The 27,283-nt window shown below is 40.1% G+C and overlaps 1 protein-coding gene across 5 annotated transcripts; it reads right to left on the bottom strand.

The window, feature by feature from the left end:
• On the bottom strand, nucleotides 1-27,283 carry wu:fc17b08 (ligand-dependent corepressor). 5 transcript variants are annotated; one of them, XM_034152537.1, is made up of 8 exons: nucleotides 27,168-27,283; nucleotides 17,200-17,265; nucleotides 16,070-16,149; nucleotides 15,638-15,770; nucleotides 15,126-15,446; nucleotides 14,908-15,007; nucleotides 4,013-6,507; nucleotides 1-3,967 (listed from the first exon to the last, which is right to left on the bottom strand). In XM_034152537.1, the coding sequence occupies exons 1-8, from the start codon at nucleotides 27,262-27,264 to the stop codon at nucleotides 1,758-1,760; spliced, it is 5,502 nt and encodes a 1,833-aa protein (XP_034008428.1). In that variant the 5' UTR covers nucleotides 27,265-27,283; the 3' UTR covers nucleotides 1-1,757. The 5 variants fall into 5 exon arrangements, with proteins under 5 accessions (XP_034008428.1, XP_034008429.1, XP_034008427.1 ...); XM_034152538.1 differs by having other exon boundaries at nucleotides 1-3,872; nucleotides 3,963-6,507; XM_034152536.1 differs by having other exon boundaries at nucleotides 1-3,872; nucleotides 3,918-6,507.

Below are 27,283 nucleotides of genomic sequence, written 5' to 3' on the forward strand. Positions count from 1 at the left end.
TAAAATTCCAACATCTTTATATCAACTCCAGCAAAAATACAAAATTCTTAACATAAAGATGTATCTTTCTTGGGATTACCACAAATAAAGCAGTCATTTCTTTCTAATATACAAAATCAAAATCTTTAAATAGCAACTGTAAAGAATAAACATGTTCAAGTCCGATATTTGGTGGGCTGTTATAGATTAGCTGACAAGGAGTTAAATAACAATAAAAACATGTGTTTGCATTTACAGACAATTTACCTTCTAAGAGAAATGAACATAAAAAATAACACTGTGCTAAAAATGACAATACACTAATGAAATGTACTACTGTAGAAGTTAAGAAACTTCACATGATGAGAACATCTGCCTGACAATAATAAAACATAAAACTGCAACATACATACATTGGATAAACAGCTCAGAAGTGTGACTAAGACTAGCCAAATATGTCATATCCAAACTTGTAAAATCAGGGAAGGAATGAATCACCCTATAGTGTGCCATTAATGCTAAATAGGCCATAACGTCATTCATATTTACCAACCAAATATACATTTGTAGGCCTTTGTTAGGAAACATCGTTGCCAAAGTACATAGGCCAGTATCCCAAAGTCATCTCAGATTTTTCAGTACAGCATTTTGACTTTTAATTGTGCATACAAAGTCTTGAATGAGGTTAGTATTTTTCGAAGTTCAAGGGTATAAAGATAGGTATGGGTTTGAGCTCTAGGAAGTCAATAGCTATAATGCAAGAGTTGCTGTCTGCACATTACCAAGACCTAACACATGCAGAAGCAGGTCAAATACTTAATGGGATGTTGAGTAGATAACAAAGGGTGCAATGGTCGATAGGGATGAAAAACCACCGCAAACATAACAAATGTTTTTCATGACACATACAGAGCACGTCTGTCTGTTTAACAATTGAGACTCTTATTTGCTTTAACATCTAACACCTAAAGTAAGAACGATATTAAGTTAATGCTCTGGGACAAAAATAGTCATATAAAAATAAACCTTAATGCCCAACATAAGAATGTAGAGATGACACACGCGGCATAAACTGTGAAACCTAACCTCTTTACACACTCTGAAGCTAGTTAATGCAGACAGCCTCTCCATGAATTGAACGTTTGTATAGCTAAAAGGACAGGAGTTTTCACATTTAGCAACAGATTCGATTTGTTTACACTTTATAAATAAGGCACCGGGTCACAACAGTCACATATTCACAATGTTGTGTTTAGAAGACAAGCTGGAGAAACTAACTGCCTACTTACCGTCAGTAAAATCTTATACAAAACATGACCTCCCTTCTCATAGCAAGCACTCAATGCAGTGTATGCTATCATCTAAAACAATAACTATTTACAAAATGGCAAAAGAAAAGTAACGAAACAGGGCGCTGAGTGAACGTAAATGTCACTTCGATATCGGCATCAGATGTTTGATGTTTATCCCAACTTTTAAAATAAGGTGTTATAATGTTATCTGTAGCCTTGTCTTGGGTAGCTGGAACAGAAACTTCATCTATGACACCTCATGTAGGACTTGTGTGTAGCCTTAAACTCAGAGCAAACACTCAGCAAATATCACATTTGTTTTTTCACACTTTACAAAAGCCTAAATTACTTTCAAAATGTCTTCCTTCTTCACATATTTGCCAACTGAACAAGGTGTCCTGTGAAGGGGTGTCATGAGAGTAGAACATATATATATATATTTCAGAATCCCCTTACTAAAGATTGTCCTTCTCTGCAGGTGCACTTTCATTTAGAGAGCGATGTCCTGGTGCGTTTTGCGGGCGTCTTTAAAGGCTCCCGAGCTCTCTTGGTTGCGGATTTTGTCACACTGCGTGGCAACACAGCCGTCTGCCTTCCTTTCGCCCCTCTTCTCATCAGCATGGGTCTCTCTGATTTCTTGACTGCTTTAGAAGATGCATTTTGTGTTTTCATGGACTTTGCGGCCTTCTTTGCAGCTTGACTAGGGCCCCCACTCAAGGGGACTGCTACCTCCATTTTCCTCTGGGACCTTGTTAGTACCTGGTCAGGTGAGGTCGGAGCCTTGCCGTCCACACTTGGCCGTGGCGTTTCATCAGCCTTCTCGGCTCCTTTGATTACAGCGACAGTACTTTGTGACGTTTCCTTTGCGAGCGTTTTGCTAGGACTCACTTTATTTAGAGGTGCTTTTTCAACATCGACTCTCTCTGCTTCAGTTTGCTTTTTATTGTCGGCCTTGCTTTTCGATTTGTCGCCCGGGTTATGTCCAGATACTTTAGGAGACCCTAGTCGTTGAGAAGATCTCTTTGGCATTTTGACTTTTTTAGTTGCATCTCTTGAAGCTCTGCTGCTGCCCTGAGCCTTGACCGCCCTCTGTTGAACAGGAGGCTTTGTAGTTTTTCTACCAGCCAATGTTTTCCTTCGTTCCATCTTTGCAGCAGATGCTTTCATTTTTTTCCCGACAGGTAGGGCTGATCTTTGTGCCTTCGTAGATGGTTTCACATTTGACTTGGCGGCCGACTTTTTAGTGTCCAGTTTTTTCATATTGTTGTTTTTTAAGGTTTTTGAGGCCTCTTTGAGTCTAACATTGGTTTGCTGAACCTGCATCTTCTCTCTGATATTAGAGTATTTCTTCAGGATCCTTGCGCTAGCTGGATTCTTTGATTTACCAGAGGCTTTCTGGGATTCACCCTGGGCACAGGCTTTGGCAGTCTGAGTAGAACTGGGCAGTTCTCCTCTCTCTTTCACTTTGACTGCATTTGCCTCCAGGGCTCTAGCAATAAGTTTCTGACTCTTGGGGTTGCTCTTTACAGGAGAGGCGATGGCAAACTTCTTCAAATGTTTCTTCAAGCGCTCGGCCTGTAGGCTTGGAAATATTCCCTGAGAGGCCCCTGAAGAACTAGCACTGTGGAAGCACAGCTGAGTTTCTGACGGAAGACGTGTATTTACCTTCTTGACAATGACGAGGGACTTTGTTTCTGTTGTTTCGAGGTACCAGTGACAGATACTGGAGAGATTAAAACCTTTCACGAAGAGCATTTGGAAAGGCGAGTATTTCTGGTGATCTGAAGACTTTGATTTCCGCGCCCTGCGCTTACTTTTCCATATGGCTGCCTGCCTGTCTGATTTGTTTTTGTACTTTGTTGCCGGCTGACCCTCTTTGTCCAATTGCACCCAGCCTTTTTGCATTTTATCATACTTAATGTTCAGATTTGTTATTAGGTGTTGGTTTTCTTCACCATTCAAATTTTCAAGGAATCTGTTTGTTTGTTTTGGGGGCTGAGATCTTGGTGTATTGATAGGAAGGGCAGAGCTTTGAGGAAACTCAGGCACAACAGCCACTGAAAGAGGCTTCATCTGAGCTTTGGTTGCTTTTTCTGGGATTATTCTAATAGGGGAAGCTAGGTCAGTCTGTCTTCCAGCTACAGTAGCACTGGTAGAGGGTACAGCTAATCTCTGTGATCTCAAAGCCAATTTCTTGTTATCAACTGGTGATGAATGAGTAATAGTTGGAGGCATCTCAATCTTACTCTCACTCCGTAATGGCATTCTTGCCGGTTTGTCTGAACTGCTCTCATCTCCACTTGCAGACTTGTCTCCTAAAGGTTCTACATTTGACTTCTGCGGCAAAGCAACATCACTTGCTTGTGCCTCCTTTCGGAGAACCCGCTTACTTGTTATTGGCGTAATCTGTGTTGGCATTTCAGTCGTTACAGGGCTTTCAATTTTTAATGGACTTGATACCACAAGTGGCTGTTTCTCATTCTCACTGCTTTCTACTACAGCATTTGTAGACGGTGGTTTCTCGTTGGCCTGCGATGTATTTTCTTCTATGATGTTTTGTATTTCTTCAGGGGTTGTCTCTTCTTGCTGTGAGTTATCAATGTTATCTTCCGCCAGTGTCTCTGGGACTGGGACTGTGTTATCAATGTTATCTTCCGCCAGTGTCTCTGGGACTGGGACTGTGTTATCAATGTTATCTTCCGCCAGTGTCTCTGGGACTGGGACTGTGTTATCAATGTTATCTTCCGCCAGTGTCTCTGGGACTGGGACTGTGTTCTTTTTGGACTGTTCAGGGGAAGATGACTCGATTGGAGGAGGAGAAGTAACAGGAAGCGAAGAAGGGAGGGGTAGGCAGGGAAGGGTCTCTGTAGATGGAAGAGCATGGGTAGCAGTAGGTTTCGGAGATGAAATGGCAGCCTTAGATTCGGGCGGTGAAACTGGAGTTCCTTTCGATCTAAGTTGTCGCTGCTCGGACAGTACAGACAAACCATCCTTATCTCTTTTTTGTTTCCGGGTTAATTTGGTCTTGGGGGGAAATGTAGATGTTGGACTCGATGGTGGGGCAGAAGACGGTTCCTTATCTTTCTGAATCTCAGGAGTAGTATCAATAGATTTCACAGCTATGTCTGTTTCAGCTAGATGCTCCTCTGAATGTTTGTTTTCAACAGCTGAATCAACCAAAGTCTTGATGTCGACATTCTGACTAGTTTTAACTGGGGTTTTAGTAGGAGATGTGGCGTTATTTGATCTACGCCGCAGACTTCTATCAGAGGCCGATATGGGTCTACCATTGACAAAACCCACGACCACAGCGTCTGCTTCTCTTATCAGCTTTGACGGTGATGCTGCAGTACCCTTTTTTCTACGCCAAGGGGGCAATTCCTTCGAGAGCGCGTCAAGTGACTTTGTGGACACGTCTTCGTCATTATCACCTTCAGTCTCTAAAGGCACTACACAGTCAGTTGCTTCAGATGTATTCATTTCTAGCTCCTTGTCTACTGGCTCCGCTGCCAAATCAGTGATGTTGGACTTTTCTATCACGTTGAAGTTGTCATTGTGTTTCTCTGTCTCCGGTTGAAGATCCTGACTTTTCTCATCTTGTATTTCTTCCCCTTTATTTTCGTTTATTTCTTCCTCAACTTGAGCCACTGGTGATGGGGCACTAATCTGCTTGAGAACGGGCTCACTGTTGTGCAGTCCATCTAATGAAAGTTGGGGCTCATCTTCATTTGTGATATTATCCTCTAATGGCCCCACTACTGTTTCGGTGGCTATTTGCTCAGGACTTTCATGCATGTCCTCTTGAGGCTCATGCTCGTTAAAAGGTTCTGCTTCAAATGGAGCCTGAGAAACAAGTTTTTCAATTCCTGTTGTCTCCACTGAATCTGCACTTGTGTCCATTTCTACATCTGTGTTCATATTCATTTCTATGTTTTCTTTTGGGGACCTCATCAGAGAGGAAGGGACCAACTGCTCTTTGCTCTGACACCTATCTGTCTGACTATGTTCTACTATTACGTCTTCTTCACTGGCTGCTACCTCCACCATATCTCCTGTTCCTGGTATCACACTCTCATTGGACACTTCTCTGGACATTTGCTGACTCATTGTCTCTCTACCTGCTCCAGCAAAAGGCATATCTACATATGGTACACCTTCAGGCTTTGAAAGCATTTGTTTTGGGGTGACCAAGGTGATCATATCTGGCATTGGATTGGGACAGTTGCCCCTCCCCGCCAATGTACGGACAGTTTTCAACTCCCAGATTTCATCTGAATACAAATGTCCTCTGGTGCTTTTCCTGGCATTGCGGCGAGGAAGCATGCCACGCCGCTGTTCCTTAAAACATTCCGTTATTGGTTTGTCAATAAAAACAATGTCACAGAGGCCAAGATCAGGGTCAGTCAATGCTTTACAAGTTGAGTCCCTAATCCCATGATCAGAGGACGACCTGACGGTCTTCCTGGCAGTCCGCGGAGAGTCGGAAGGAATGCTCATGTGGAGTGAAAACAAGTTTGCTTGTTTATCTTTGGCATGCCCAAGACTATCTCTCTGCCTAACATGATGTGCATGACTTGTTTGAGTGTGTCTTTTCATAGAGGAGCTGAGTCTAGCACTCTCTGTTCTGTTAGATGAATTTGAGTTACCCTGTCTGTCCTCCAATGTGTCAGATTGAGATGAAAGAGAGGCGTTGAGCACGCATGACAACTTTTTACCGGCAGCAACATTGCTGGCCATGATTTTCATCTTAAGAGGAGCATGATCACCATGGCGGTTGTTTTCTGAATCCAATGGATTTGCAGTGGGAGTGACCAAAGCTTGGTTGCTCCCTGACCCAGGGGTGCGAAGATCCAAAGCAGGGCCAGTTGATGTTTTCAGCAACACAGCATTGTTTGGAACTTTCCCAATTGCATGGATGCTTGGGATAGAATAGGACATATCCTGGACTTCTGACTTGGGAGTGGATTCACTGGGAAACTTAAGCTCAGGGCATGACTTCTTTGGAGTGAGTTCATTGGATTTTGAAGTGGAACAAGCACTTCCCTGGATCCCAGAGGGAGAGTTAGAAACGTTCTGTGTATTGGAAGACGCCAGTGCTTTGACCTCAGTCTGTAGAAAACCTATAGCATCTACTATCTGTCTCTGATGTTGAGTACAGAGTTTGGCCATGAAGCGTTCCAGCGTGGAGGTCGACTGCAGGTCTGTTGCCTTTGCAATAGGAAAGTCTTGAGACTCCCTGAGGGAAAAAAAAAATACATATGTTATTGCACACGAAGAAGAAGCATTATTGGTTTTATACTATTGATTGGTTTGTGATTATTACACTTATGCAGAGAAATGTTCCTTTGAATCTGTTTTGACCAGTTTACTGGGCAAAAGTTGGAGCTTAATGTTTGTTCCAAATAATTCACAAATAGTACACAATGTTTATCATTGCATATTTATTAGAAGAATAGGTGATTTTAAAAGTGAGCCTTTCATCCAGTGAACATGACCAATTACATTGTTACAGCTATTACATTTTTTTTTTTCTTTGCACAGTGGTGCCTTTTGTTACAGTATACATCAAGAACATCTTACACATGCACAACACATTTAGTAACGGTGGCCCACTTTGATTAAAAGGTCAAACACATGTTTATCACTTGAAAGAGCAAATACATTGGGGGGAAATATAGAGTAGATATTTTTTGTCAATTTTTCATGTATTTAATAACTAGTGCAAAGGGTGACAATTATATATAAGTGCTTAACAACTTAAGACAAATTAACTAGTAAAAGAAAAATCAAGCATGACAAAACAAAGCTAAGTTATTATTTCTAATACCTGGGAGGTTTCGTTTGTGTTGATGCAAATCTAATGTTATCAGTCAACTGGGGGGAGCATGTTTTATATTTGTGGCTAACATTTTTTTCAGTGAGGTAGGTCTATTACAAAATCATCGCGACCTTTGGAGCATCTATATCATTACATTATGCCAAAAATATATTTATAATTCTGAAAAGGTTATTTTCTTTGTAAAAATAAAAAACAAAAAAACAAGTCCTTCTAAAGATACAGTGGTCTTTCAACAAGAACAATAGACAGATAAATGAAACCACATCTGGATTCCTGAGGTGACATGTCACAAGGCTTTGCTGAGTAATGAAAAGGAGACATAGCTTAGCCCACAGCGTGTGCCGCTGAGAGAGAGGTGCTGCAAGATGAATATGTGGTCATCAAAAGCTCTGTTGAGCATTGTCTGATATCTTATGCTCCAAACAAATACTTGCAAACTATTTCTATACAATAATACATTTTGCATTGCCTAATAACATACTAAGAATATTTATTCTTTGACTAAGTAAAGCTGAAACCTATAGCGTTTCACATATCACCCTTAAGCTATAGAGGAGATGGTGGTATATCTAGTGTAAAGCTTGCTATGTAGCCGATACCTAGTATGACACTTCAGCTATAAAGCATAAGTGGCAAAGTGAAATTTAGATTATTAATATTATTGGAGTATTGTCAGTATGTTCGACTAGATGCATAAAGAAACAAAAAGGACAGTGATTTAAAAATAAATATGGATTTCAGCTCCAATTCGCAAATGAAACAATACACCCTTTGAAGAGGGAGGTGTAAATGCTGCAATGCAATATCTGAGAAATATCTTAGGACTTTCTGTAAATATCTTCAGAATGTCTGCATGTTACATTAAGTCTTTTTTTAATTCGATGTGCTGTTTGAGGCACTAAACTTGAAAGAAAAAGTTGAACTAAATAGCCATTGGTCAACATCGCACCTACAGGTAGGTTATATTGACATTCATTGTGTAACAAGTATGAAAAACAATAACACGGAGAAAGATGCACTGAGATTTGTTGGGATCCAAACACAAAGCTGTATGGCATGCCAAATATCTCAAATGTACATTTTTGAAAAATAATTAAGAGATTTAAAAAAATAACATTTGCTGGAACCTGACCAATGTTTTGCTAAGCCCTCTTTAAATCCTGCATGCAAGCTTCTAAGGAGTAAAGTGGAGTACCTGAATAACTTGTGGTAAGTGTTTCATCCCTGAGAGTTTCGCTCTCTGTTTTACTTTGCAATAAAGTAGGGAACTGACACAAAGTACATGCCTTGTTCTTCCAGAGGATTAAAATAACTAAACAAGCAGAAGCAAACATAACTCTTTTCAACAATATTTCAAGCACACAAACATGGAGGTGTTAACTCATCAACAATGTCCATAAATTATCTGGCAGTTAAGCACAACTATATTTTACCACAGGTCCAGTGAGCCATTAACCAGATTTGAACAGGTTTCTGGATATTTAACTTTCACAGTTTATCTACTTGATACATGGTTGACTTGACAGTAAACACACCAACACTCCAGTATTTTCAATAAATCACCCCCAAAGATAAACCGTCACCATATACAACTAACTTCCCACTGACACAAATGATTTAGTCCAATCATGCAAAATATACCCAGTGTCATTCCTGTACAATGTTAATGTTAAATCAAACATAAATATGTACATTTTCTTTTTAAATACAGGGATATTCTCTGCTCTGGACCTTCAGTCCTCAAATATATTTACCAAGCAAAAGTTTCCCAACACAATAAAGCGGGACAATCTTAAATGCTATCCCTTTGCATTTATTATGCAAGACAGTTAAATATATATTTTAAGCATTATCTTCCTATGTCTATTAACACTTCAGTGGACAACCTTTTGTTTGATTAAAGCCATTTACATTCATGGTTACTTAAGTGGTGATAAAATCATTAGTTCATAAATATTGATTAATAAATACTGCATTAACAAAATAACGCCACAGATCAGTTTGTGTAGAAATGCAAGGGGATGTAAACTCTTCCCGCACTATGGAAATAAAAAGGTTTCCCTAAGTCACAACTGTGCGAACAAAACCCGGACCCCAAAAAGGAAAAAGGATTAAGACAACGTAAATATTAAATATATGAGGAGGCAATTAACTACAAGGATACATTGAAATATTTACATACGGTTGAATTCGACAGATATTCTACCGTCCTATATAACTTTTTGAAAGCTTTTTCTGTAAACTATTCGCCTTCACTCAAAGATTTTACAATAAACTGTGTTGTGTACATGAGAAATTGCTACATAAAACAGCTATGAGAACAGTAGACTGTGATATGGGATTTCCAGATGAGGTAGTCGGCCATTAGATTTGCTACAATAGACAATAAAGGAGCAAACTTTTTATTTTGTTACCCGTCAATGAACCCAAAACGCATGTATGCCTTTAACAAATCCATTAAGCATGCGTTTAATACTCGGAATGAGAAAATAAGTGTGGCTTTTGAGTCATGCTGGATGATTGTCAATGCTAAAAAATACAGTTAATGAAAGCGAAACAGCGAGTAGATTTTACCTAAATGGTATTAATCTTACAAGTGTACTTGGAGTGGCTACTCATTTTTTAACCAAGACAAAGTGATCATGACATTTTGTGAGTATGTAAAAAAATATATGCAATTAAGAGCGGTTGATTTGTTAAATGTATCAAAAAGTTTAAACTAAACGTGAGAGGAGATGCAACCCAATTTCAAATAAAGTAATAAAGCCTGCATTAGGAGAAAGTCACGGAGGACATTAAAGAAGTTAGAAGGTGTACCATCTAACAAAGTTATTCCATTGTTACATTGCGATTAACATACAAGTGTGCGAGTCCCTGAACTATGTTACTGCTGAACCAACTCTCACTTCAAAATGTTTACATGTTAAAGTTTATGTTATGTTAGGAGTTAAATGCTTGAGGTGAAATAATCATTTATTTGATCAAAACATCCATTTTCATCCAAGCAACATTTATAATGCTGGAGGAAAAACAAAAGACCAAGATTTTCTCGAGCTGTGCATCGACCTGATAGAAAGAATATTGGGCCATGATCCCATATTCTGGAATGTCCTGAGGTATAAGTGGTAATGCACAATGAGGCGTCCTGATAGAGCAAAGATACCGGGCAAACATTCAATGAAAAGGGCTTTTAAAAGGTTTCCTTAACGTGTTGTACCATTACCATGATACAACACAGAAATACTCTCAAGGAAGTGGTGGAATGAGTGTTAACCCGCACTCTCACCTGGTTCAAGATGAAGAGATTTATTTTCATTGAATGTTTGCCATGGTAACTTCAGCAATAGGGGGATGTGGGTACTGGGTAGAGGCATGACAGCAGCTAACATGTTTGCTAACTTTTCTAGCTAGCAAATGTTAGCAAGCTAGCACAGTCAGTCAGTCAGTGTGTTTGACTCCAGTTGCTAATATTGATGGATAAAAGTTATGTTTTTTATAAAATAATGACTTTATGAGCTAAGAGCTTCTGAAATGACATAACTGCTCCTAGATTTTGACTCTAACATACTTGTTAACATGACGTAAACCTTTTTAAACATATACATTATTGTATTTTAGAGAGTTAAAAGTGAACTGATAACAAGTGTTCAGCTAGTGCGCTATTTTGACTGTGAATAATCAGGTCACTAAAACAGAGTATCATCCCCACAAACCTGATGCATGTTATTAATTGACCCGAGGAGAATTATTTATCATGTGCCGAGTGCGAGCGAGATGTGTACATATGTGCTGTATATGTATAATTGTTTATACATCATAAATAAAAAAGGAACCATTCTGCCCTTCTCCTGTGGAGAAAGACATTCCCAGAGATAATACCTGAAATCTGAAAAAGACAAGCCCTGATTCACAAAGAACTGTGATGCTCTGAAGGCTTACACTGGCACTGAAATGCTACTGAAAACTAGTTAAGGTAGGTTGTGAAGTTATCTGAGAGTAGAACACGCATACTTGTCAGTAAGACATCCTGAAATGTTACCTCAAAAAAGGGGGATTTGGTCATCAACCCCTTTAGAGGTGACTAACATGAGGCAATGCTTCAGTTAAGCTTATCTCTAGCTGAGGTATATTTATGTGTATACAGTGATCTACTATCCGAGAGATATTTTCTTTGACTGACAAGTATTGCTTCCCAAACTGCATTTATCCTGAGTGCAGTGAAGGCAATGAAAAAAATACCATTCATAAAAGGACAGCAACACATAGGGATAAAAGTTAGGTGGCAAAGATGTGTCGTGCTTGACTTGGATTCATAAGGAAAGTGAAAATTCTGGACAACACATCATGCTATTGCAACAGACTAGAATAATAAATAAATTTGTTGTATATAGTGTTTGGAATAAATACAGACTCTGAATATAATTTACTTACATCTCCAGTGTCAATTTTAGTGATAGAAGTGCATTTGCAAAACAGTGACAGAGACCTTCGCTGTCATCCATAATGACCTACATACTCTGTAGGATAAACTATATGTTCATTTTGAACATAAGAACAAGTGCTCTGAACAGTACTGAGAGAAGACACCAAGGGGCGCCACTTCCTTAACAAATATTCAATATGGCTCTAACATGTTTAAATACATGTTAGAGCCAGGAATGACTCATTTAAAAACATAACCAAAAAATAAATACATTTACTAACAATATTGTTAATTATAATTAGCAAGTATGCCTTCTAGGCAAGGAGACACTTTGAGTGTGTAAAATAGATGGCCATAGCATTTTTTTTTTTTAACTGACCAAAAAGGTAGGTGAAGAATTAAATAGATGAATAATAAATATAGGTATAAGATTTCAATGTTACTGTAAACCACTAAGGTTTGTGGGAAAACAAGTCAACTACTACCACTGTCTGGCAAATGCAACCTCTGCAGGGTTAAAAAGTACATCATTATTGGTACATTAAAGTTATATCACTCATTTGATGAGAGGCTTCCATCATGGAAATCCTCTCCGTTCTCGTCAGATACACTCTCCCTTTTGTCAGAGACAATTTGCTGGGAGAGTTGGATCCTCTCTGGGGACCGTGAAACACCATGCTCCTCTATCTTTAACAGCTTCAGTTTCTTTTTGGGTGGATGTTTCAAGGTCCCCAGTCGCTCTTTAACTTTGTATTCCAGGGTGCTGTGTGGAATGCCATAGATGGTTTGGGCTTTGGACACACTCATTTTCCCACCCATCACCATATCGATAGCCTCTTCCAGCAGGTCGGTGTTGTACTGTCGGTATCGCCCACGCTTCTTCCTCGGCTGCTTGTTACCTAGATCTGACTCTGATTCCTGAGGGTAGCTTCCCTGCAAGGATTTGCGGTCAGTGTCATAAGGCCAATAGTCCTTTTCTGAACCTGAGCTACTAAAACCCCCACTGCCCTTTTTCTGGATCTGTCTGGGTAGTATGGAACGAAGTGCCTTTCCCAGACCGTTCTCATAAGCTGATCTCGAATACTCGGTGGAAAGGGAATCCCAAGACGAGTCTGTTGCTGAGTTCAAAACTCGCACCTGGGGGATCTTGAGGTCAAAAGGTGATGAATGAGAAAGAGCGAGGCTGTGGTCCCTACAGGCCTCCTGGAGGTTTCTTTTGTCATAGGCAAGTGACTTTGTCAAAAGTCCAGCCGCCTCCAACAACCTGGGTATGTCTTTAAGGTGCTCACTAGCCTCGCTGTTGGTTTTGAGTTTGAGGAGGGCCCCAAAATGACTTTTAGAACTCCAGGAAGAAGATCCATTTTTGAAAAGGTCAGAAGGTCTGGAGCCGTTGCCGAGAGGTGACTCAGGGTCGCTCTCCAGATCGGGCTCCTCTTTGATGTGCAGCGAGTATGCAAGAGCTGAGGAAGGCTTATAACGGTTGGAGTGGCCGACATTCTCCCTCCTCCTCCCATCCTGTAGGCTCTTCATAAACAGCCCGACTTGCCCGTCTGCTCTCAAGGAAGGCCTGATTGGATGGAAGGAAATTGGGTGTAAGCAGAGCTTGCACAGTGCCTGATCTCTCTTTTCTAAAGGAGGATGGGTTGGGGAGGGGAGGATGTTGGCCACTCCTTTATTATATGACCTTGCTTTGGTAACATCACTGTTTTAAAATACCTGACTGCGTAGTTGAGTGTGACTTTTAAGAACAAAAAAAGTGTCAAGTTTGACCATTTTTTATTTAATTGCTGTGATGATTGTTTACAACTTTTGCATCAACATAATAGATAAGAACGAAAAAGAAGAGAAAGGGCAAAGAAACATCAAAACAAAAGCAAAGAAAAGGCATTTATTGGAGTCTTGGCTGAAAAAGCATAGCCAGAAGGAGGCAATGCTTGTTATTCCAGTAAGGCAGCTTGGCACGTAGCTGTTGAGCACGGCACACTAACAATGTCATACAAAATGACTGATGCAAAGCTCTGGACATTTTGTGTGACGTTACCACTGAACAAGCGCAGAAATAAAAGAGTAAGCCAGCAGAGGGTTTTGTGTATCGAGAGTCAAAACCCAACTGAAGTATGGTCACAAAAAGATACAAATAATGCAATTGCAATTTTTTTTTTATGAATTAATCAAATATATATATATTTTCAATTTCAAACATAATAGAAAAATCAGAGCCAGCTTTATACCTTTAGACTGATCATCACTTTTTGATTATATCAGCTCTCAAAGCATTAATTGAGGAGCATGCAAAGCCTCTAGTGTTTAATAAATATATATGTAATTATCGGTACATTTAAGTCCAGATGGATATAACAAATATCAAGGGGCTTTGCTAAAGGGGAAAACAGAAACAGAAACAAAACAAAATAAATTCTATTTGGATAAAGGTATTGTCTCAAATGTTTAATTTAATTAAGAATTAAATTACACGGCTACAGCCAATTCCATTTAAATTTGAAATACAGCCATCGTGTCATGTTTATGTACTTATTGCCCGTATTATAGGAAAACTACCTGTGTTCGCAGCATAATAACAATGCTTACTGTTTGAGAATATAACAACTTAATTCAATTATTCCTCGGGAGAAGAACAGGATGTGCAAATATGACATTATTTATTTAAACACCTCTACTTCTGCTACAACATAGAGCGTCTCTGAGGATTGGGCTAAAATAAATATGTATAGTTATATCCGCTGCATTTGTGCAGGGCTTCAGTCCTCAATGAGAATTTTTGACAAAAGGAGTTTCAAGACTGTGAGTCCTGTCGTAAATCATTATAATCAGGCCAGCCAGTTCCTTGCCAGACAATAATGAACCACAACAAGGCAGAGCTAACAAAATCCTTTTAAGCCGAGGTAGCTCGCAAATTACCAAGATGCTACCCATTATTCCCTAGCTGGCCATACCAGTGACAGGTCACACAAAAATCAGGACCAGGTGGCTACATTAAACTTATGTCTGCAAGTCATTTATTTTGAATAGCAGCATGAAACAACTGCATCCACAAGGACGCACTGGAGTAAGGTTTACATTTAGAATCCAGCAGCAGAAGCACACAAAGAATGTCCCTCTCTTGCAGTTAGAAAAACCCTTATCTCATGTTTATTTGTAGCAAAAACACTTCTGTTAGCACAACCCTGTGTGTTGCTGTTCATTTTCTTCAAGCCTCTGAGATGTCAGGACTGAGCTAATGCAAATGAATTCATGCCACTAACTCTAACCCCTCATTCCAAATTCATTTTGTGACTCACCTAAACTACAATGTAACATATCTTTGAAATCATCACGGCTTAAGGAATGAAGACTAAATAAAAAAGATATCTTACCCTTTGAGTGTGGAAGTGGCTGGAGAAAGGCAGGGGCTACGGTCAGACAGGCTGCCGCTGCTGTAGCGGTTCTTTTTGACAGATAGGTCAAGAACCCCATCTGTAAAAAAGAAAAAAAAGGAAGGGAAACAAACTCAATGTTAAGTTCAGCCTGGCCAACCACCAGGGCCCTAGCTCAGGCATGAATAGCTGCCCTGTTGCAGAAGTGTTCACACTACCTTGTTCAGTAGGCAGAGACGGGGGCCTCTTGATGGTGAGGTCCAGAGGAGCCTCCTGGTCAGCCATGAGGAGCTTGATGAGGACGGGGTTCTGGTTGTGTGCGGGCCCAGCCACGGTGGCAGCGGGGCTGGCAGGAGGAGAAGCCCCTGAGATCAAGGAGGGGGTCGGCAGGCTTTGGTCAGAGCAAGGCTGGGAATCAGAGCCACTGTCCTGAGAGGAGATGTTCTTTGAGGTATATTCGGCAGCAAACTGTCGCATCATTCTCTGAAGGATCTCTCGAGCCACTACAGGAATATTTGGGTCCGAGAAATTTGGCACATCTGAAAGGAAATACACATGGGGTTAAAAACTGTCAAGTACCTTTAGTGAACATTCACTATTGGATCTGTAGCAATAGGGTAGAACATTTACATTTATAATTTACAATAAAAGCTTACAAAGTGATTTCAGGTTCCCTGTTAATAAGCATTTTAGTGTCATAACATTCAAGTACTGTTGCACTAAGACTCACCTTTTCTGCCAAGGACTGCATGGAGAAATTCCTCGGCTTGTTTCTCTAGTCGGCTGATTGTGTTCTGATCTTTAGCCAGGAGAGGTTTCGGTGTGTCTTCAATCCCCTCGTTGGTTAAGCCAATTAAGTGTTCCTGTCAAATGAGAACACTTTTAGTCAATGGTCTTCAGACCTAAACAGGACACTGACCAATACATGGGAATGTTGTTTTATTCGGTTTACTCAGTTCAGACTGATATTGCTCTCTTTATGTAATTTGACGACAACTCATTCTGCTAGTAAACAGTAAAGTATGAGAGAGCATGGGCACTTCAAATGCTTTCCTAACATCCATCCGTCTTCTGCTTTTAGTATTTCCTCCTACAACTTCAGAAATCCTGAAAGACACCATCAAAATGTAAGGAAAGAAATAGAGAAAACATGAAATCTTACCTTTACATTGTCTCGTCTCAAACAGCAGAATAAACAATTTTCATCGAATGACCAGTCAGACACTGCTGTCGGCTCAAGGTCTGAGGGCACAGAACAGATGACAAGCAATGAAATACAACTGTGTAACAAATCTATGGTTTTTAGTTTTTCTAAACAATGTGTATTATCAGACAACCTAAAACTCAAGGTGCCTCAACATGGAGGACACTAGAGGAAGATTTGGCCCACGGTTATAGTAAGAGCTTTTAATAAAAGGTGCAGCAACAAACATTTTGACATTTAATAACCGCCCATCATAGGACGGTCAGGCTGCGGTCACTGCTTACGTGTAGCCAATGCCACATTGTCACAGCAAATATACATCCAAACCACCTCTGCTCCCTCCTACCAGAATGAATATGTTTAAAAGGGGGTTCATAATCAGACTGAATCTTATGTTTGTTGGTTTCAACAGAACCCTATTTTCTTTTTATATTAACATCTATATATTTATTAAGCATATTGAATGATGCCCTGTTGTAGGAGCCTGGGAATGGGAAGATTGGTATTGCCACCAACTACACTATAGCTATTGTGCATAGGAAAATAAAGCCTTAGAATCTTTGAATGTTAAATAGTTGGGTTGCATCATAACAATGGTTTTGTTTGAAACCTACAGTCTCCAACAATCAGTATGCATTATTCTTCAGATGACGACTCAATAACAAGACAGAAATGTATGAATGAAAGAAATGCATGGGCCAGGAAATAAAGGGTTTTTGATTTGTTTCGGTGAGACTGAGTGAATCAAAAGTAGAGCGATACATTTTAACATAAGCAGCCGTATTCTCCCCATTGCTATTGTAGAAGGTCTACTTAGACTTTGACAATCGCCTCAGTGAAACTTTAATCAAAACCAAATTAATGGCCACTATTGTCTCACTAGCATCATGCATTTTAAAAATGTCTGTAGTACACTGTGGACTTTTACACTAGCCCCACGCCATCCTAAACAGCAACCCTGTGGGAATACAAGGCGTCTTCTCTTCTGCAGTCTGCTAGAGTGAATGTAGAGAGGTACCACATGGTACAATGCAGCAGTCATGATGACAGTTTCAGATTTAACCAAAAAATCTCATTCATGCACTTACCTTTAAATAATTGTAGGTCCTCTTTCAGCCCTGGAGTAAATAGACCTTCGAGAATGCTCTCAAACCCTGAGGAAAAATATGAAATACAATAAATATGCAGTCAAAAATGCTATACATTTGGACGTAGTGTTTGTTAAGATAGACTCCTAATTGAGGCTTTGTGCTCAAAACAGCAGAACAAAATGAATCACTCTTTAGGGCAGCCTCATTCACCCAAGGGCCCAAATTAATTTGTTGTAGTCAAGGAAGAAAAGAAAATGGAGCATGGTCTACTGTACATCACTGACACTTCACGTGATAATATCTAGTGCATTCACCCAGGCTGTCTTTGCCTTTCCATTTCTTCTTGACAACCCCTGTAAGCAATCCCCTGCTTCTTTTAAAAAACACACATTATCAGCTTTCACCCCAGGTTTTTACTTCAACAGTAAATACATGCACTTCATCCTCCTGTTGCCAAGCAACTAAAGCACCTACAGAGTTGGGAGTGACTGCTTGCTGTAATATTAAAGAGAAGAGCGCCATATGATAGTGTTAAAGTATCTTATACAATGTTGCAGATTGGGAATCCTGCCAAAACCAAATCTTCACATTTCACTAAATGCAGTTAAGCAACTTCAAAAGAGCTAGCAAAACATCCGTTATCACATAAACAGGCTACAGAAAATCTTGGATGCATTACTGATGAGATGGTGGTGTCCTACAGTCCCAGCTGTTTCAAAGATGTAATGTGTTATGCTGCATAGGACTTGGTTCAACAGTGCATTAACACAATATGCAATGTCTGCTTATTGCCGCGGGGTCAATGTAACAAATCCAAAACCACTATATGCATTAAATCAAGCGCTAAAGAGGTCAGGGGTAACATCTGTCTACTGAACTGGATTTTAAATGAGTCAGAGTGCTACATCAAATGATGTAGGCACCGAAACACAGAAGTAGAATGAATCAAACCATTCTGACACAAAAAAGCCAAACAAATGGCTGTAAAAAAGAAAGAGGAAATTAAAAACATATTTGCATTTGTAGAATTTAACATTATTTAAGAATTTAGACTTATATTTAAAAAGAAAACATCACAAAATTACCCAAATGTGTATCTAACACACTAACATAGTACTGAAGGCCTATTTACAGTACGTCTTCACAGAAAAACTAGTGAGAAAATTAACAGTCCTTACCGTCAACCCTCTTCCAAAACTCACAGTGGATTCAATAAAAGCTGTCATCTGTTAAAATGCCCTCGCTCTGCCTCCCTACAAATTCCCACCCACTTTTCAACAGCCAAACATAAAGAGGGGAGTGTGGGGGGGGTTGGTGAAACTCTGCCTTGCCTATAGCTGCATGAGTCTGTTTCTGGGTTAGTGCACAGGACTTCAGCTGAAGCTATCCAATCCTATTTTCTGAAATATTTCAAAGGCAGGGGGAGAAAAGTAGGTCATCCACTTTCGTTTGACAGAGAAGCGGCATGACATCAAAATACTCTTTAGGAATTCAGTTTAGGGCATTTTTAATGTGTCATAGTGTAAACCATGACTTTGAGGCAACGTTAACATGCATTCAGACTGGCAGATAGTGCACATCATACTATGTGACCTAATTGAATCATAAAAAGAACCCCTTCACAAAAAAACAAATCAAGCAACTTAAAATATTTATAGCATGTATGGCAAGCTCTACAAAATAAATGAGTATAAAAACAGAATAATGGCTACAGTTAAAATGCACAATAAAGGGATAGAAACACTGCACCATCACTGTATTGAGTGCCCTGCACTTTACTACAGTTGCCATATGTAACGCACTTTCGGATGTAAAAAATAACTGAGAATGGTCAACTTTTCCGCTATATTTCCTGTGTAAAAAGGAACATTCACCAACTAATTAACTTAAGAAGAAATTAGGCCACCATTGAGCTCTCACAACATATATCTGGTTTGGTGTATGGTTATCAGAAGCCAGATACAATAATAAGCAAAGGTATAAAGTGATAATGAGAAAAAAGCAAAAAGAAGACCGGTAGTATTTGCCATCGGGCTTTAGACCTAATTATAATAAAACATATTGAGGATTAATGAAAATGACATACGAGCGATATCAGGTTAATGAGGCTAACAGAAGTCATCTCATCCACTGCAAAAATGGGGGAGGTAGGAATCTAGAATTGTTAGTTCATTTTTTTTTTTTTTATCGTAGGCCTTATATACAGCATATTACGTTTTTTAGGAGAACGTTACTCATTATTGTTAATCATTTTTCTCTATACGAGGAAAAGGATGATTCAAGACCATTTTGTTATTTCCAACCCTTGTTGCCTTGTTTATTTATTTACTCTAAATGAATAATGTGGCTTTCCTCCAGGCAATTTATAGTCGAGTGAAGGCAAAGCTTAAATTTAGGTATGCTGAAATGAAAAATGTATTAACATAGCAAGTGTGTTTGCTGAAATGAAAACATCTCTGTTCAGGAGATGAGAAGAGCCACTTTTGTCTACAATTTAGTACTTAATATAAAAGTTTATTTTCAACCAAGGAATAGAAATGATAATAAGAAAAAAAATTTAAACATCACTGGCATCATTTACTGTACGTTTACTATTGGTCCATTTGAAATGATACATTTAAAATCACATACTTGCTATTATTACTAATCGTATAGCGAAGTCAAAAGTTAACCATCATATGACGACGATATCTCAAATTCAGTATTAACAGATACGCGCAGTTAAATGTTTTAATCATAGAGAAATGCTGTTTATTTTTACCATTACTCTCCCCGGACTAATGGCCATTACTGAGACATCTATGATATGTAATGAAGCATATTTTGACTGAAGAGAAAATGCTCTCTCCTCAGAATCTAGAGATACCTACTTTCATTTCTCTGCGGAGGGCTTGGTTAAAAGGTAAATGACATCTCTGCAAGAGGCTAGCTTTCAACCAAGCTTTTCAAACAGGAAACATGTCGACAGAGAAAGAAAGTCATCTGATTTTTAGACTAACTTATATTGCTTAAAATTTGGTTTTGGTTTTTCTGCCCCAAAAAGAAAAAAAGTTTTTGTATAACTTCATGATTTAATTTGGGTAGCAAGTGTTCAGAAGGGTTTTTAAATATATACGTTTCCATTCAAAAATATGTCATGGTGTGTAACTTAAGGAGAACCTATTGGTAGAAATGGAATATAATACTCGAGTCACACTAAATTAAAAAGCGTTGTGTTTTTGTCTGGACAGAATGTGAACTTCACGTTGACTAAGGGCGCATCCTCCTCAGCGAGTTTACCGTGTTTCTACAGTAGCCCACAATGGATCAAATAATGGCTCTAACACGTCTTTAACATTTCGCATAGCCTAAATGCTATCGTAGGTTCTTGCGATCGTACGCTGGGAACAGGAGTGAGCAGAGGGGTATTTAGTTGGTTGCAATCGTACGCTGGGAACAGGAGTGAGCAGAGGGGTATTGAGTTGGTTGCTATCGTACGCTGGGAACAGGAGTGAGCAGAGGGGTATTGAGTTGGTTGCTATCGTACGCTGGGAACAGGAGTGAGCAGAGGGGTATTGAGTTGGTTGCTATCGTACGCTGGGAACAGGAGTGAGCAGAGGGGTATTGAGTTGGTTGCAATTGTATGCTGGGAACAGGAGTGAGCAGAGGGGTATTGAGTTGGTTGCTATCGTACGCTGGGAACAGGAGTGAGCAGAGGGGTATTGAGTTGGTTGCTATCGTATGCTGGGAACAGGAGTGAGCAGAGGGGTATTGAGTTGGTTGCTATCGTATGCTGGGAACAGGAGTGAGCAGAGGGGTATTGAGTTGGTTGCTATCGTATGCTGGGAACAGGAGTGAGCAGAGGGGTATTGAGTTGGTTGCAATCGTACGCTGGGAACAGGAGTGAGCAGAGGGGTATTGAGTTGGTTGCTATCGTACGCTGGGAACAGGAGTGAGCAGAGGGGTATTGAGTTGGTTGCAATCGTACGCTGGGAACAGGAGTGAGCAGAGGGGTATTGAGTTGGTTGCTATCGTACGCTGGGAACAGGAGTGAGCAGAGGGTATTGAGTTGGTTGCAATCGTACGCTGGGAACAGGAGTGAGCAGAGGGGTATTGAGTTGGTTGCTATCGTACGCTGGGAACAGGAGTGAGCAGAGGGGTATTGAGTTGGTTGCAATCGTACGCTGGGAACAGGAGTGAGCAGAGGGGTATTGAGTTGGTTGCAATTGTACGCTGGGAACAGGAAGTGAGCAGGAGAGGGGTATTGAGTTGGTTGCAATCGTACGCTGGGAACAGGAGTGAGCAGAGGGGTATTGAGTTGGTTGCAATTGTACGCTGGGAACAGGAGTGAGCAGAGGGGTATTGAGTTGGTTGCTATCGTACGCTGGGAACAGGAGTGAGCAGAGGGGTATTGAGTTGGTTGCTATCGTACGCTGGGAACAGGAGTGAGCAGAGGGGTATTGAGTTGGTTGCTATCGTACGCTGGGAACAGGAGTGAGCAGAGGGGTATTGAGTTGGTTGCTATCGTACGCTGGGAACAGGAGTGAGCAGAGGGGTATTGAGTTGGTTGCAATCGTACGCTGGGAACAGGAGAGGATAGGGTTGGTTGCAATCGTACGCTGGGAACAGGAGTGAGCAGAGGGGTATTGAGTTGGTTGCTATCGTACGCTGGGAACAGGAGTGAGCAGAGGGGTATTGAGTTGGTTGCAATCGTACGCTGGGAACAGGAGTGAGCAGAGGGGTATTGAGTTGGTTGCAATCGTACGCTGGGAACAGGAGTGAGCAGAGGGGTATTGAGTTGGTTGCAATCGTACCGCTAGATGCCACTAAATCCTACTGACAGGACCTTTAAGCCTTCTTCTGACCTACATCTCCAGCCAATCAGAAAAAATGAAGAGAGGAATGATTAGGAGTGTACGACACCCTCTCTGCTAGCACTTTGAAAGATTAATCCCACAGATCTACGATCAGCTTAACCTTCCTAAATCCTAACCTATGCTGTACATCACTGTGAATTGAACATAATGAGTGCTAAAACCCCTCTTTACTGCTTATTGCTAGCTCCATGTGGGTTGGTGGTGTGGCCAAAAGGTCAATATTCAGCATATGCATAAAATCTCTGAAGAACCCCCTTGTCATTTCTGCAGTGGAAGTGCACGACAGTGAACAGGCCTATTTGACGTGGACATGTATTTCTTTGACAAACGTCCATGATGTTGCTCGATTGCACAGAGGATTCCTTCAGATAACTTAGCGACAATGTTTTGCGGTCCTTGCTTACAAGTGTCTTAATAGTTTAAGCCATTTTTGAGAAATCTTTGTTCGTAAGTTATACAATTCTGCGCATTAACCTCCTCGGCAGTTGTTAAGACTTCATCCAGAGTCCCACATTTTACTCAGTTTTATCCGAGCAATTCACTACACCATGGTGGTTGAGGCGTATGGTGCAGTGGGTTGTGCGTTGGTGTTCGGATCAGGGGGTCACAGGTTCAAACCCCACTGCAGTCAGCATGTCGTTGTGTCCCTGGGCAAGACACTTCACCCCAAATTGCTCCTGTGGGGATTGTCCACAGTATTGAGTATGTAAGTCGCTTTGGATAAAAGCGTCTAACAAGTGACATGTAATGTAATGTAATGTATACCCAAATTAATTCAAAACAAAAAGGAAGCAGCTACGGAAATGTCATGTCCTGTGAGCCTTTGAAAAACCTAAAACTAAAAAGCTATGTATTAATGTGTATAGACAAAATGGATGGACCTTTACTTCCACAACCTGGCTACAAGCGATAATGGGTTTTGCTATCGCTATGGCACCTGTCCACTCACAATTATGCCAAACATGTATAAATCCGGTCAAATGTTTTCCTCTGACGAACCACAACTGTTTCTGACGAACCACAACCTGGGTGGCAGGAAAGGTTATGTGTACATATTATAAGTATCAAGGACTTCCATATGAATTCCTTTTACATCCATTATTTCTGCAAGCAATCGCCCACATTTTAATTCTGAACTTAATTATGCTTAAATGTATGCATCACAAAAAACCCAAATGTTAATAAAATGCTTACATTTAGCCTCATCTTGAGACTGCAGTGATCTTTCCAGTGGATGACCCACCCTTCCCTCTGCCGCTCTAGTGCTGAGGGTGTACAGTGCTGCATCAACCCCCACTCAGCCCATCCCCCACTGTAACTACTGTACAAACGCTATCTCTGAAGGAGTGACCACAAGCTTGCAAACGGGAGCTTCCCTAAGCTTGAATCAGTATGCAGCCAAAATAAACGTCGCTATATCTGGCACCTTTGGCTCCAGCCTTTGGAATACAAAGGGATTTATCAGCCATACATTATTTTATCTTTTAAAAACCTGCATCATGTTTTAAAAATCCAACCAATGTTCTGTATGTGATGCTTAAGAGTGGAATTTTGTATGAGGAGGGTCACCGATATCCCTGAGCAGTGCTGTTATGAAGATGTTAGAAGGGGCTGGGGGCTGAGGATGAGTGCAGAGATGACGAAGTTGCACAAATTAGTCGAGGTAAACAACATGACTATTTTCATCCGACGGCAGCTCATCACAGAGACCACTTCTAATGCATAACCGTCTCAAATGCATTTACTGTTGCTTACTAAGCTATATACAAAAAGGGAACTCACTGTGGGTCAAAAAACATGCTTACACATTACATGGGCGTGAGCAAAAAGTGCTTAAAATGTCATTTGGCTACACAATGTGTTCATTGGGAGAAGCATGCAGTAGTTTGGAGCAGGCTTTACAGCAATGAGGTGGCAGCTTTGGGCAACATCTACAGCAAAGAAAAAACCTCTGCATGAATACTTAACATGATATGATGCAAACTGACAGTCAAATGGTGTAATGCTGCGCAAAGCATAAATTTGAATAACAAATATGATACGGCCATGATTTTAGGCAAATATAAAGAAAAAGATGCATGCACACACATGTATGCTGAAGTACACGCACAGAGAAACACACAATTAAAGAAAGTGCATTCCATATGAATCCATTAAAGCTGGTGGTTATGTTTGCAAAATGTCAACAAACCTCAGCCGGCTTTTTTTAAAGGAAAATGTAGGCCAAAAGCCCATCAGAGGGGACATGCTGGAGGAGGAAATGGGCCATGCTAAAGTTTAAATAATAAACAAGACAATCTGCCTGATGTCAATATTTGCTTGTCATTTATTTGAGCACCTTAATCTCACTCACATGTCCAATGTAAGCATGAATAACTGGCATTCCTGGGATTTTCAGATGTTAGCAAATGTTCCCAAATCCACACACACAGTTTTCATCTGGGGGCTGGTGGACCATGAACACATGTAGAGGCAAACATACAGAGACAATTGTTGCTGCTGTTCTATGGGACAATTGCCCTTGTCTTAGTTCGACTGCTCACATTAAATACACAAAGACAAAATGTCCATTTCAGCATCGGCAGGGTGGTGGTGGCGTGCAGCCCTCTCCACCAAAAAGCCAAACAAAAGTATGTCCTTGTTGTCATGGACAGAACATGCCATTCTGCCGAGAGCAGACTGATGCTGTTGTCATGTACTCTGCAGCTTTACAATAATAGCCCAAACACAAGGGACATTTGTCAATCATAAAGGGGTACTGACTGACTGGACTGCCCTGGGTCTGGGGGTAGTGACTAGTCAGAAACTATTATTCTTCCTCCAATTCGTTGTAATAATGAGATTATTCCACACAGCCCACCTAGTATTGTAGACTTTAACTGGAATAAGTTTCTTCTTGATGGGTCTAAATTGTTAGCCTAGTCATTGAAAGTAAGCTCTTAGAATAATATGTATATTATAACGATCAGCTGTGCATGTATAGCCCTGCTATTACACCAAATAATGCTGCAATGTTTTGATTGTGCCTTTCACATCTTACATAATCCGTGACATAATGTTTGTTGAACTGGACCATATGGCTGAAAGTCACACACGGTTGGCAGCGTCAACTGGTTCGTGTCAATTGTTCTGCTGCTCTTTCTGGTTATGAAATCAGCTTCTTCCTTTCCTAAATAAACTAAGAGCTGAACATGTTTAACATGCATGAATTTGTGCACACACATACTACACGCCTTGTACATACATTGAACAATTCAATGAGACCTATTCATAGAGCAGCCCAATGAAGTGAGAGTGATTAAATGTGACATTTTGAGATCAGCAGTGCCAGAAGTGGTGTTCTAGGTTTTAAATACATTTGATGATGCATGTGTTCATTTTAAATTCAGTTTCATATTCTGCCCAAAACCATGAAATGCATGCATTTAAATTAAATATACGTTGCATAAAAAAAATCATAGAGACCTTATTCAAAACATGGACAGACAGATTCATGTGTATAGATTTGTTTCATAATTTAAGTTTGCAAGTTTTTTTTCCTATTTAGCCAACAGCAGGCATCATATGGAAATGGTTTCTTAATGATGCATTTCTTAATGAGTTAACACAGGAAATGATTTGATTCACATTACCCTATGAGAAAGATAAAAGTGAAGATCAACTTTGTTTCAACCAGACAAAAACTAGTAACTGATTTGATTTGAACATTTGGGTCACCGAGCAACTCTCTCCTCATTTGTGTGATCAATCTGTGTGTGATGGTGCCGAGTGTCCACATTGGCTGTTGCTATGTTACCTACTCAGAATAAGGAGGTTGGCAAGGCATGGATTTAAAAATGGCCTCTCCATCTTCTTCAAGTCCTACTGTAACACCACTAATGTAAGTCCACTGATTTTATCTGCTGATAGTTAGTCCTCAAACTTATCACAGATACATTCTTATTGTTTAAGGAGGAACAGGTTCTTTTAATAATCGAGTGTTACAAAAAAACATGAATTAACAACAGAAAGGTCTAATGTCCTACAGCAGCAAAGTAAAATGGTTTTACACTACTGAAAGCAAAGCAGTTAAAAACCAATAACTTTTCTAACAAATGCAATGCTTAGGCAGACCAATTGTTTGTAAACAACAAAAGTTAAAGATATTGAATGTAATACTAAATGTGAAATCAAGGGATTGCACCTAGAATGCATCTCAGAGAAAAAAATGTCTCTGTAAGCTACCAAATTGTGTTGCTATCTAACCATAAAGCAAAAACATTTCACTAAAAGACAAAACTGTCAAACTGCAAGTGGCACTAGTTGAGGAAATGTAATTTTACTCTGTATTCTGGACCAAAAAGGTGGACAGACACTGCAATAAGCATAGCTAAAAGTCTTCCTGTCCAACCCCCCAGGTCCTGTTCTGCAAGCTCCTTCTATTTGACGAAATTGCTTTTGTTATAATTGTTCAAAAATAGTTTCGATTCAACTCACCCTCATACAAATATGCATAATAAAAGAGCTTTAAACCCTCAAGTCAACAAGGCCTTTTTAATTATTTGTTTTAAGGGCTACTTCAAGTTAGTGTAACAATACCAAAAAATAAAAAGACCCCCAGCAGCAAGGTTTCTGCCACTTCCTCAATACAATATTGCACGCATGCATGAGGTTATTTTAGAAAAACAAACAGAAAACATCAACCACGGGCATATCTCGCCCTCCCCCATCCAAAATACTACAGTATCATTACACGGGAACGCGCATCTCAGCAAACGGGGTCTTTTAGCCGACGCAACGCATAGAGACACTCCCTTTAAAACAAGCACGGTGCCCTTTAAACAAACTAACGCCAGAATCGTTAGATAACTCAAGTCTACAGTTCGGTTAAAAATGCAAAACAGTGAGGAAACCCAAGAAGTAGTGCAACATTGTCACAAACAGCAGTGTATATATATATGCAAGTACTCAAGCTGGCTGCCGTGAGACGGAAACAGTTGAGGACAAAAAGTCGCTCGGAGATGCCCCGAGTGAGTCCGGTAATAGATGGTTATTTACATCGATAAAGGTCGCACAGAGGCGAAATTCAACCGGTGAAATTGTACACCATGTACCTGGCATTGTCCTTACCTACACAGTGAATGAGTTTATGTTTCCAAGAGTCAAGTTCCTGCCGAAAGCCGCGCCTGTCGATTGTGCATTGCTGCCTTTTACACTGACTCGCCATTTTCTATCGTTCTTGTCTG

The sequence above is a fragment of the Trematomus bernacchii genome, unplaced genomic scaffold, assembly GCF_902827165.1.
Source record: "Trematomus bernacchii unplaced genomic scaffold, fTreBer1.1, whole genome shotgun sequence".
NCBI lineage: Eukaryota > Metazoa > Chordata > Actinopteri > Perciformes > Nototheniidae > Trematomus > Trematomus bernacchii.